The sequence below is a fragment of the Alligator sinensis genome, unplaced genomic scaffold (genome assembly GCF_000455745.1).
Source record: "Alligator sinensis unplaced genomic scaffold, ASM45574v1 scaffold872_5, whole genome shotgun sequence".
In the NCBI taxonomy this organism is placed as follows: domain Eukaryota; kingdom Metazoa; phylum Chordata; order Crocodylia; family Alligatoridae; genus Alligator; species Alligator sinensis.
In genome coordinates, this window is record NW_005842730.1 from 333,538 (window position 1) to 345,951 (window position 12,414).

Here is a 12,414-nt window from a genome sequence, read left to right on the forward strand (position 1 = left end):
GGTTGATCTAAATCTTCTCTGCTGCAGTTTAAACACATTGCTTCATATCATACCTTCTGTGGATTGAAAATGATGCGTCTTCAAAAAAAAACAAAACAACAACCCCCCTCTTAATTTCTCTGTGTTGCAGAGGGGACTGAATCTCCAACACAGTTTAACAGTGCTCCTTCCTTTGAACTGCCCAGTAAAACCAGTATCCCCATTGGAGGCAAATGGTGTAGTCCCAAGTACTTGAACCATCCCTCTTTTCCCAAGATGTCATCCCCATGTGGTGCTCCAGTATCTCCCCAACACTGTGAGCCAGGGATGCTCTATAGCTAACCAAGCAAAAGACAGGGGGCATTCAGGTGTTTGCTGCTACTGACCAGCTTGTAAAGCCCCTTTTCCCACCTGCAGATTGGCTGAGGGAACCTAGGATCTGAACGGTGTAGTGATAAGGTCATGGACATCTCTTTAGCCTATTGGAAAAACAGTTGATCTTAATTCTCTTGGCAGGAGTTGGACCCTGACTCAGAAGCATTGGTTTCTTAATGTTCTGTAGCTAGATGCTCATATAAAAAAAAACTCGGCTTTCAATAAGCTGTTCAGAGCTGTGTGAAACTAGTCTGTCCCTGCTGGTTTCCTTGCCCACAAGGAGAACAGAGGCTAAGTCCTGCCTGAATCCTGCAAACTGAACTCCACCCTCTGGGGTGGTGCCTACAGGGGGTAGAGGGGAATGTCGTCCTACTCATCCTCCTTGTAAATGAGGCTGCCCTCTGGGCTACAAGGCTATGACCCGACCCTCAATGAAGGACAGATCTTCTGTGATGGTCTCCACTCACCAGTCCCAATCACCACCCAAGGTGGCACCTCCGGTTCGGTGCTAACCCCCACCTGCCCCACTTTTTGTCTTCTTGGGGAGGGAGGGGGGCATGCTTCAGTGCTTGGAGGAGAATGGTGCTGGCCTGGGATTACAGAAAGGCAGGGAAGTTCCTTGTTGTCTTATGGTCTTTGCCCTGCTGTGTCAATGTGTGCTCTCTTCTCAGGACCTCCTGGAGTAGCAGCGCATCGGCTGTCACCGGCACTGGGACAAATGGGTTCGGACTCTGCCTCGGATCTGCAGAACAGCAAAGCCGCCTACAGACCATGCTCCTCTGCGACGGCTGCCTCTCCCATTTCTGAGGGACATCACCGTCCCATTGCTTCCATAGAGACTGTCCAAACGCAACAAAGCTGCAGGCCTGTCAGAGGGGGTTGGGGGGAACTGCTGCAGGGACCCAAGTGGCTCTGAATCGGGGCTGGGAAGATTTTAATTTAACTTTATTTTAATGACTTTTTTTCCTGCTGGGGAAAAAATTGGGGGGTTTTTTTGTTTTATTTTGTTTTTAAGGAAAACAAATCTGCTGGTGACAGGAGCATTGTGCTCTGTGCTTGGTATTCCTAGGTGCATTTCTCCCTGCTGCAGGGAGAAATCTCGTAACTCCATTTTAACCTCTCAGACTGATCTCTGCCATGGCATGTTCCTTGCTGACACTGCAGCATTTGGAGCTCAGGCTGACCCCAGCGGTTGTCAGGACCTCAGACAGCTTAGCCAGTCCCTGTGGGACCCTGGGAAACTCGGGGGTTGCTTTTTATTTAATCTTGAGAGACTTGCCTAGCCAAAAGCAGTGTGGGAGTGGGGTGGAAAGCTGAAGTGATACCAGGTTGGGAGCACTTGCTGCAGGTGGCCATATGGCTCCAAGGATCCAGGCTGTGAAAATGTTGTCTGCAAGTACTCGCTCGGGGCAAATTGGAGTAGGAAGAGAGAGGTGGCTTTTTTTTTTTTTTAGTTCTAGGAATAAATGCAGCAGAAAGCTCCATCCAAGCAAACCTCCCATGCTTGTTTTTCTGCTCTTAGGGTGGTGGGAATTGTCTGTTCCAGGTGGATTTGCTGTAAGAGGACGTGTGCACATGCAGCACTATTGCTGGGGATAAGAGTCCCCACCTTTGTTTCGTGGGGGCAAGTCACAAAAGACAGACCCCTTTTTTGTTTCTACCATGAATTATTATTTTTTCCTTTCCAAAGCAATATGAGATCAGCTGCTTGTTCACTCTGCAGAGCTGCTGTTTGAAGTGGTCACGATTGGCAGCTTGCAGGCACTCTGGTTAATGTGTGTGGGATCTTGCTGCCTCCCTTTCCCATTGCCGTTCCGTTTGGAGGTGCTGATGCCCCAGCAGCAGGCATTTCTGCTTGGCTGACTGCACTATGCAATGCATGTGTCCTTCTCAGAAAGCCCCATGTCCTCGGCATCTGACACCCCTTGGTGATTTGTGTCAAGCCAGAAGTTGGAATGGGCTTTAAGGAGGGCTTCTTGCTAAAGGGAAACTGTGATAACTTCATATTTATCATTAAAAGGGAATGATCAGGAATACCAGCCTGATGCCACTAGTATCTCTGATCTTCATACCTGACTTCTGCTGGGGGGTGGGGGCAAAAAGGGTAGGAGGGTGCTTTAATGGGGCTGTCACTTGACTCCTGCATTGGTGAGCTATACCTTAGGCACTAATGCAAAGAATGAGGTTCATGAGACTCTAAAGCACTTCTGTTTAAAATGAGGTTGATTTTTGAAAATGAATTCATATGTATGGCATTTTCCATCCCCTCATTCATTCAGCAGCTTCCCCTTGAGTTAACAAGGGTTTTCCCTTGCTGAGTGAGTTTGAGAGGCATCCATAGTCCTGAAGTTTATTGTTATTTTGTTATACTGGAGTTTTTCCTTTACGAACTTGCAGAAAAGGCCACAGCTTTCTTGTGGCCACTAGAAGGTGCCATTTCTCTTGGTATAACTGGGTGGTTCCCTCTAAAGCAGTGGAGTGGGTTTTTTTTTGAGGGGTAGGGCAGTGTTTCCCAACCAGTGTACCATGGCATAAAAGTGTGCCATCAGAAATGACAAAGTGTGCCGCAGAATTTCACCATGACAATGAGCTACAATAGGTATGAGGATGGGGAATGCCTTAACAGGTGTGCTGCGGAAATTTTTTATTAATGTAAGTGTGCCTTGGGCTGGAAAAGGTTGGGAAACACTGGGGTAGGGGGTTGCTTCATGCAAGGTGGATAATCTTTATCTAGCTAATGCCGGGGGTTGCTCAGTGACTAGAAGGCAGATTTGACAGGGGAAGCAGCCTGGTGTGTAATGTAATAGAGCAGATGAGAGAGTCACCTGGAGAACTTGGTTTAGAAAATCTTACAGTTTAAGACTGAACTGGGTTTTTGGAGGTGCTTTTCTCTTTCCTTTAGACTAACTAACTGCTAGCTCTGTGCAGCTGGCCAAAACTGGCAGTGGTAGCCACCTGCTGACAAAGAAAGATGGAAAGAGGCCCCCCACACACATCCACGATTTAACCAAAAAACTGTTGCTCTTGGGATGATAAATTTCCTGCAGACACTCACTGCCTAGGCTTCTGGGGCAGAATCGGACTTCCCCACCTCGCCAATGACTCTGGGCACAACCTCCTGCGATGTCAAAGCAGGTTCCATGCAGATGAACTGGGGTGGCCTGGTCAGACCCGTGGCTACTTTATTTGTGTTCTTTAGATGAAGCCCTTTTGACTGCTTGTCTTTGCATAGGCTGCAGAAGAAGCTGGTAAATGTTGAAACTTTCACCCAACCCCCTCCCTTCCTCCTTGTCCTCCCCACCCTGCCTTAACATGCCTGTAGAGGCCAGACACTGGCTGATGGAGTTGAGCTCATTCTTCCTCTGAGGAAGCCTGTGCAGCAAAGGGCTTACCACCAGCCCAGCAGAAAGGCAGTTGCCTTCCAGCAGGCAGTGGTGCATCTCCCCAAGTCCCTGTGCCATGCAACAGCAGCCTGCTATCTCTCTGAGCAGTGCATGCCCGTTGGGCTGCATCTGTCCCCTTGCCAGTAGGTTGTTCCCCCAGGGCTGTCAAGGGGACACAGTCATTGCATGTGCTTATGAAGCATCATCCCACTATTGCCTTCGGCTCGTCAGCATGCCTGCAAGGCAGATCAATACAAGGACTCTTCTCCAGGAGCCCTGCCAGTTAGAAGTAACCACATAATTAAAAGCCATAGCCCTTTCACTCCCATATGGTATCTCCACAAGGTCCAGCCCATGGCAAGGTCCAGGGGAATGGAACGGAGATGTGTGTAGAGTTCTGTAAATAAACCTGGATGTGTTATAACTTTGTACTGGTATTTTTCTGTATATTTGCAATATTTGGGTTAGAAATAAAAGCACCATTGACTTTGTGTTATCTCCGCTGTAAGCTGCATTACTATTCATGAGCCGGGGAGCTGGCTTGGCTTAGATCCCTGTAAAATGTCACCTCTTGCACAGTGTTGATGCCCAGGGACCTGACTTCAGCTTTGGGCCACTGTAGAAATATGACATAGAAATAAATATCGCCTGGAGCCAGGAGTAGCTTCTGGGCCCATGTGGTGTACTAGAACTGTGCTTCTATTTGGCTTTAGCCAGCCTTATGGACATGGATGTTGAACAGTGCTGCCAGTTTTGAAAACAGAACTCCATCAGGAAAAGCTCACAAAGTCTCCCGCTATTGCTAGGTAGACCCAGCATCATCGCTGTCCTGTCTAGAAAATCATTGAGAATTACACCATGAGAACAAATAGGATATTGTCACTTGATAAACTCAGCCTATTGAAAACCTTGTGCTACCCTCTGCAAACACCCTCATGTGATCCTGAGAAGTTCTCTAGACATGAAGTGATACATGTGAAAATAGGGGTGTATTTAGTAGCTGTGTTGATCTGAGACAAAAAAAAAATGCAAACCTCTACAGCTCTTGGTTCAGAGATATGATACCTTTTATTAGACCAACTAAGAAATCGCAAAAAAATTATCTTTTTCTGCAAGCTTTTGGGCTCACAAACCCAGAGGGACAGACCTCCATCTTCAGCTCCCGCTGTGCAAAAATGAAGTTTATTTCCTACTTATGGGGACTTTTTACCATCCTTAATTTTCCCTGAGCCTGATGATGGGCATGTAAGCCTGAAAGCTTGCAGAAAAAAGATTTTTTTTTTTTTTATAATGATTTCTTAGTTGGTCTAATAGAAAAGGTATCATCTCTGAAACAAGAAGTCTAGATTTTTACACATGACGATATATGCCTTTGCTCATGCCAACCTCCTGTTTATAGTGCAAAGGTTTCCCCAGTTGGCAACCTTCAGGGGAGCTGTGGGGAAACAGCATGGTCATCTTATGTTGGTTGGAAGCAGGGTTCCTGGGACTCGTCAGTATTTGATGTGACCCTTTGCCCAAGATTTAGAATCATAAAAAATGAGGGTTGGCAGGGACCTCAGGAGGTCACATCTAGTCCAACCCCCTGCTCAAAGCAGGACCATCTCTAACCATTTGCCAGTCCTATAGGATCCTAAGAGCTGAACAGGTCTCATACTTGTTCCTGTGCTCCCTGTCTGGTGTCTAACTTGAGACGACATCAGGGAACCCTCCAGGACCCCATTTTCTCCCTGTTCCCCCCACCCCAAAGGCAGCACTTAAAATCTATTGACTGATGCACAACTGCTCGCATTTGTGACCTACAGCATCCAGACACATTACCTGCCTCTCCAACGAGCGATGCAGGCTGGGCCGAGACAGGTGAGCTTGTCCACTGGTGTAATTCCCATCACTTTTGTATACAGATATACATTAGACTGCAGTCAGGATTGGGGAGGAGCACTTCTGGGGTTAGACAGGTGCTGTTATTACTGTACTGCTACATTGCATAGCATGGGAGCAAGTAGTATAGCCTGTTTACCTTGATCAAATGGCTTTCCTGGAACCAGAGGAAACCTAGACTGGTGGACATGACACTGAGGCTTTTACCCCTGATTTCTTTCAGGGATGTTTTCCCCTTTTTTCATTTAGGAAAACTTACCCCGGGTGAGGGGCTCATGTCCATTTTCTTCGGGCTGATGTAAACATGTCTAACCCTGCCTTCCACTGTACTAAGCATAGGCTGTAATGGTCAGGCAGAAGGCAGCGTGGCTTTGCACTCTAAATCCAAGACACCTGCAAACACCAAGGAGACTGTTCTGCTCTGCACTGTTCACGGCGAACACAAAGGAAACTACTTATGCCCTGTGGTTCTTGGGCATTGGATGTGGCACTAACCCCTTCATGGCCTGTTAGTACTATACACTATATAAGCATTACAAATCTCACTCAACTCTTCACTTAGCTCCAGCAGCAAACAGCCAGTCGGGCTGGCAGCACGCCCCCTACACTGGGAAAACTCTGACTTCTGGTGATGCATAGGGAGTCTTTGTCTTTGGTTGTTTGGGGAGTGCTGACTGCGGCCTGTCAGATCTTGGGAGAAGATAAGTTGTTGGAGAGGCTCTTTAATTAAGCAAGCCAAGATGTAGCCAGATCCATCAGCGGGAAGCTGTATTTAAGTTTGGAAATGAGATGCAACTTCTCAGCCACCAGGGTAATTAACCAGGGAAATGGTAAGTTATTAATGGGTTGACACCTGGCAGAAGACCTTTCAGGCTCTGAAGATACCATCCAGTTTGAGTTACTGGGCTCAATGGCATTCACGTATGTAGAAGAGACTAGCTTCCTTCCATGCTGGAATTGCTGCGTGACTTTCTCTCGTCAAACCATGGGCAGCAGCTTGGCTTTGCTTTGAGACGAACAGCTCTGGGCACCAATACCAAAAATTGCTCTGCTCCGTGTATCTCTGCTACTTCTGTCTAGGAGGTCCTGGGTGGACCTTGCCGCTATGCCAGCTAGCACTCTGTACTATTTGCTCGGTGCTTGTTCTGTTATCTATTCCTGCACGCTGTGCTTGTTGTCTTTGTAGCAACAGGCAGTAAAATTTCATGCAGCCAGTTCCTGCCCTTCCTGTAGCAGCCACCAAACCCAGCATCTGTAAATCAGTCAGAACAGTCTGGATTTGCTAAATGCTTTCCATGAGCTTCACTGCTTCTGGGCAGTACGTGTAGCTCCTTCCCAATGCCAAGACCGTCCCTGTTTCCCTGGCTGTGGAGGTGATAGCTTTTAATAAGCACTATGGGGCCTCTCTTGATGGTCCATGCTTATGCTGGGCTGTACTTGGGGGATGTTAATGATGTCTTTCAGGTCTTGGTGAACACGAACACCAGTTTAATGAAACAGGCTGTTTTCTGTGTCTCTGTGACGTCACCCCTTGAAAAAAACAGCAGGTTAAATCCGCTTCACCAGCTCCCAGGGGTGGAAAGCAGCCTTGGTGAAGACATTTGCAAAAATGGTGTTTGGAGCTATATGGCTCTGATAATGCAGGGCTGGAACCTGCCGTGTGTCAGTTCAAACACTATTTAACCTAATAGAGCTTGTGGCTCACACGGGGCCTTTGGCAGGTCAAAGCAAAAAGCTGTGCCTGTTGGCAGTGTTCAACCCTACTGCCAGTACAGTAGACTAAGCATGCATCCTAGAAGTGCTACCAGAACAGGAACTGACCCTCCGCCCGCATCCCACTGGAGCTGTCCTGTGAGAGCATGTCTGCTCTTTCTCTTTATGATGGAGCGAGGGAATCTCTGAACTCTTTTTTTAGGTTTTGTTGGAGGTTTGCTTCGGGCTCAGGGAGCTGGTGCAAGAGTTTTCTCTGATGGCTAAACAAGGATAGGAGCATTTGATTGATGCGCAAGGAGCTTTGACTTGCACCACAGGGGGTTGAGTTGAACAGTGTTGATAAAAGAATCTCAAACGGCCCAATTTAAACCCCCTACTCCCGCATGCCCAGGCTAGACTGCAGCAAGGTGTCATAATCTTAGTTCTCCCATCCTCCATGGTGTCTTTTAGTAAGAGGGGAATTTATGACTTTTTAAATGTATTGAAGCAGGAAAATCCCTCCCTTTCATGCAATAAAGATGTTCTCCATATATTAGAGAGGAGTAGAAAAAATAAGCTGTGTGACTTTTAGCACAAAAATCCTTGAACTGTTCTCTCCGAGTTGGAGCAGAAGTGAGGTGAGAGTCAGGGCTCTTGGCTTCTGTTCATGGCTCCAAGAGAAAAATGTCTCAAGCATTTGGAGAACAGGGACACGGCAGGCCCAGTTACTGGGGTCTGTATTGACTCACGGTTTGACCTTAAGGCTAACTAACTTCCCTTCTTTCCTCCACTTCCTCATCTTTAAAAGGAGTCACGATGTGACGGTGACAAGGTTGATGCAATATTGATAACGTACTTTGAGATCTGCAGGTGGAAAGGGCTGAGGACGGACATGGCACATTAGGAACCGATTCAGCTTCATCAAGATGAGCTGCTTGTGCAAGCCAGGTCAGCGACAGCAAGGCAAGTAGCCACTCGGGCCAGTATGGACCCTTACGTGGCTTGGAAGTGTCAACGTGAACCGGGACTGTGCTTAGCTATGCGACTCATCACAGTGCTTGTGTCAGCTCTAGGTGGCATATCGCTGTGTGGAAGAGAAGAGAAGCCGCTGAGATTCCCAACCTTCTGCCACACTAGTCTCCATCCTGATCCTTTACCGAATGGAAGTATTAGTGCCCAGCTCCACTTTGGCCTGAACAGACATAACGGAAATTAAAGGCACTGCACAAGTGGAATCCTGGCTGCCTGTGACAGCGGGGGATTCATGGCTGGGTCTCCTTCAGTTTGCTCATGTGTGTTTGCATGCAATGCCCTTCAGCACTGCATTCATAAGAACATGAATTTGCTAGAGCAGTGGTGTTCAACCTGTCGTCCATGGACCCATGGGGGTCCACAGACTATACCTAAGGGGTCCACGAAAGATGGTTATGATCAATCAAAGCATGTAAATACCCACACTTACAATTCAAAGGGGTCCACACCTCCATTTGACATTTTTTTAGGGGTCTGCAAATGAAAAACGGGTTAACCGCTATGTTAGAGCAAATGTTTATTAATCCACCCCTGCAGCACCAGCTCCCATTTCCTTAGCTGCCCGTATGAGATGGTTTCAAATGGGTTTGCGCTCAGAAGAGCAAAGACTGTTGGTCTGAAAGAGCTTCTGGTGGATCATGGCAAACAACAAAGCAAAGAGTGAATGTAATGGCGGTGGGGAGAGCATGAGGCCTGGCTAGCGCAGTGGTATGAAGCAGCTGTGCTGGCAGAACATGTTGCACAAGTACAGGCTGCAGGCAGCCATCCTGGGGGCTACCCCAGTACTGCCTCCTGCTTTCCCTTCCTTGAAGCTGAAATCCTCATGAGCAAGGCTGGGCTGTGGATTTTGAATGGACCCGGGCCCCTTCAGAGCCAGCTGCATCCAGGGCTCGGTATCAACCTGCTTCTCTTTACTAGCCCTCAAGTATGCTGAACAAGTAAGAGTAGCAAGAGGAGACAGAACGCCCCGTTCTCCGTTCAAAGCAGCTTTCCCCTCCGCGCTGACAAGGCTGAGGTTCGCGGCACTGCCTCCTGTTTGCTCAGATGGAAGGATGCTGACAAGCAGCCCAGGAGCACCACCACCTCCTGGGGTTTTTCTGGCTGAAGTGTATAAATTGTCTCACTAGGCAGCAGGGGTTTTGTTGGGGAAGTGACAAGATCAAGACAGGAGGCTGCTTGGGACTGCAGTTTAATCCAGCAAATTGCTGCCACGCACACGACACCGGGGAGGTAAGCCCTTTTTGCATCTGGAGCACAAGCCATTCACAGTATAAAAGCATGGCCCGGGAGCTCTCGCCGGATGCAGAAATACAGCAGTGTGCTGACTGGCTCCATTTCTGCTGCAGAACCGGGGGAAGTATCTCTGGAGAGAGCTTGGATCCCGGGCCCGACGTTGCCCAAGGAAGTAGTGATTCTTCACAATGTAAGAGCAGGATGAGGTGAGGCTCCCGGTGCGATTCCAGATGATCGAGAAGGCTGATGGGAGTCCAGGCTTGTTTCACTGCAGCTTGCTATGCAAATCGCCAGTGAAATCTCTCTTTGAATCCAAGTGAGAAGCCCCCTGTCTAACTAGAGCGTCCAAAATAAGGTACAGCCCCTGCACTGTGATCAAGGCTTTGCAGCTTCTGTTCCTGTATCACCAACAAACTCCCCCTGTCCTGAGCTTCCTGCCCCTGCAGAGATGCTGCTGTTCAGTCACTCTGGGTGCCCAAAGGTCCCTCCCAGCCTGCGAGCAGAGGAGCTGACCTCTCCTGAGCACTGATGGATGTGGTTAACAGTCTTTTTATTCTTTTGGTGCATTTTAAATGCTAGTGGTTTTCCCATTGCTCCCCGGCCCCCTTTACCTGCGTGTTCATCAAAACAGTCACTTCCTTTGCAGTTTGGGACACTGCAAACAGCAGTCCTCATCCATCATTCTCTTCCTGGTGATCAAAACTAACAGGCACACACCTTGCTTACTGCAGGCGCTGTGAATTGGGGAGCCCACGCACCTTTCATAGACAATCACCTCCAAGAGATGATCACACTCAGAGGTTACTGTAAATCGGAAATGTAGATTGAAAAGAAAATAATAATTGCCAATTGTGGGGCTGGTTTTGAGGTTCCCGCTCCAAGGAGCTTGCTATTTGCTTTATCAGATGTAGCTGAACTGGCAGAAATCTGAACTTACAGCCACGGATGGGATCTACCATGTTCAGCTGTGGATGTTGGTGGTCCTATTTCTTCCCTCTGTGCCTTGATTGTTGAATCCCAGAAGCATGCACCTCTTCTAAACGCTCTCCCTGAACCCCTGCTAAGCTTCTCCATTGGTGAGATCAGACTGACTACCTCCGATAATTAAAATCTGCCTCTGTGAAATTACCCTGATGTTCTCAGCACCATGAATCCTTCACCCTGCGATCCCAGGCTGCCAGGCATATCCTCCCTTGTGGAAAGGATATGCTGTTCAGCAGCTAGAGCAGACGGCTGGAAATCGGGGCTCTGGGATTCGAGTCCTCGAACAGCCCTAGGTCCTGATACAAGAACCCCAGGGGAGAGTAGCATTCACTACCCCATCCTGCCCCCAAAGGAGACATGCTGTACCCTATTGCACCTCTGCTTTCTAATAGTTGTCTCCATGAACCTGAAATGCTTCTCCCACAGGCTCTTCCCTGAACTTGTTGCTCATCCTCCTGCTGCCTAAAGACCTCTTTCATTTGCTCTATGGGGAGCAGGGCTTTTGACACTTATCCTTTGAGCCGTATCTACAGCAGTATCATTTTCTTTCAGGTGCAGAGAGCCAATCTAACCTTGTCCTTTGATTTCAACACATCAGACTGGAAGGTGCAGCCTTGGTTCTGCTGGACTAAACAAGTGGGTCAGGGTGACTGGTGCTGCTGGGCTCCATCGTTGCCATGACCGATCATTGCAACTCCAGAGCAGAGAATGGCTCCAGCTCTGGTTTGAGTGACCTTTTCCTCCAACAAAGCAGGGCTTTGTTTGCTTCCATCCACATTCTCATCTTCCTGCTAGGCATGCCTGGAAATGTCCTGCTGCTCCTGGTCCTGATCCCAAACCTGAGGCGAACCAGTGTCAGCCATGTGACCCGTCTGACTGGGCCCCTTCTGGTCAATATTGCTGTCCTGGACCTCATCTTCTTTCTCTATGATGTCCCAGTGATGTTGGGCAATGTCATCTTCAAGGACTGGCGCTTGGGGTACATGGTATGCATCAGCCACCACAGCTTGTCCCTCTGGATCATCTTTGCAGACTTCTACAGCATGCTGGCGGTCTCAGTGCTGCGGTACGTGGCTGTGATCCACCCCACTCGCACCCTGTCCGTCTCCCAGAAGCACATTGCTTGGGCCTGCATGTCCATATGGATGCTGTGCTTCCTATTCTCCATCCCCTTGTGGATGTACTACACTATTGTTAAGGTTGGGGAAGAGACCTACTGTGTGAACCAAATGACAAAGTGGCACATGACTCTCTACTTCAGGCTTTTGGGTGGGGTGGCCTTCCTCCCAGCCATGCTACTGATGATCCTGTGCTATTCCAAGATCATCTGTGTCCTGTGGGTTAGGAGGACTCTAGGCATCCACACAGCCTCCAGCCTCCAAGTTAACAAGCGGGCCACCATCATAGCTTTGATCACCGTGGTGGCCTTTGTGGTCATGTGGATCCCTTATTGGCTGGTGATTTTCCTCACACGGGAGGATGGGTTGCTGAGTACAGCCCCCGTGTACTTAGCATCTAACCTGACTGCCTTGCTGGCCTATGCCAATTGCTGCGTCAACCCCATTGTCTGCTTCGGCCTCTCTAGCCAGTACCAAGCTGGACTGAGGAAGCTCTTGAGGAGGCCTGGCTAGAGCAGTGAGCATGGGGGCTCTGTGCATCCGCACAAGATTGAAGCAGTGGCAGTATGCAGGGTTTGATGGGGGCAAATGAACTAATGGTGTAAAGGGATAAGCCCCCCCTTTGTTGCTACGTGTACCCTTGGCGTGATGTTCTCTTGCTTGCGCTCTCTATCTCTCCTCTGTATTTGAACCTCCTACAGGAATAAATCTTTTCGCTTAGGCCAGTGATGCTCAAC

General features: G+C 48.6%; 2 protein-coding genes across 2 annotated transcripts in view; both read left to right on the forward strand.

Moving 5' to 3' along the window:
* SORT1 (sortilin 1) overlaps positions 1 to 4,233 on the forward strand; it is a gene marked incomplete at its 5' end in the record, with an annotated part of 40,358 nt that extends 36,125 nt beyond the window's left edge. The window contains one exon of the mRNA XM_014525025.2: positions 1,026 to 4,233. Coding sequence (XP_014380511.2) covers positions 1,026 to 1,040 — 15 coding nt within the window. The remainder of the gene's footprint in view (positions 1 to 1,025) is intronic.
* Positions 4,234 to 11,236: 7,003 nt separating this feature from the next.
* Positions 11,237 to 12,190, forward strand: LOC102381180 (galanin receptor type 3-like). Its single transcript, XM_006034375.1, has one exon. It carries the CDS (start codon positions 11,237 to 11,239, stop codon positions 12,188 to 12,190), a length of 954 nt encoding a protein of 317 aa, XP_006034437.1.
* Positions 12,191 to 12,414: the final 224 nt, after the last annotated feature.

What these genes read in the sequence shown, in the direction of transcription:
- LOC102381180 (XM_006034375.1), top strand. Translation starts at nt 11,237, where the DNA reads ATGACCGATCATTGCAACTCCAGAGCAGAGAATGGCTCCAGCTCTGGT.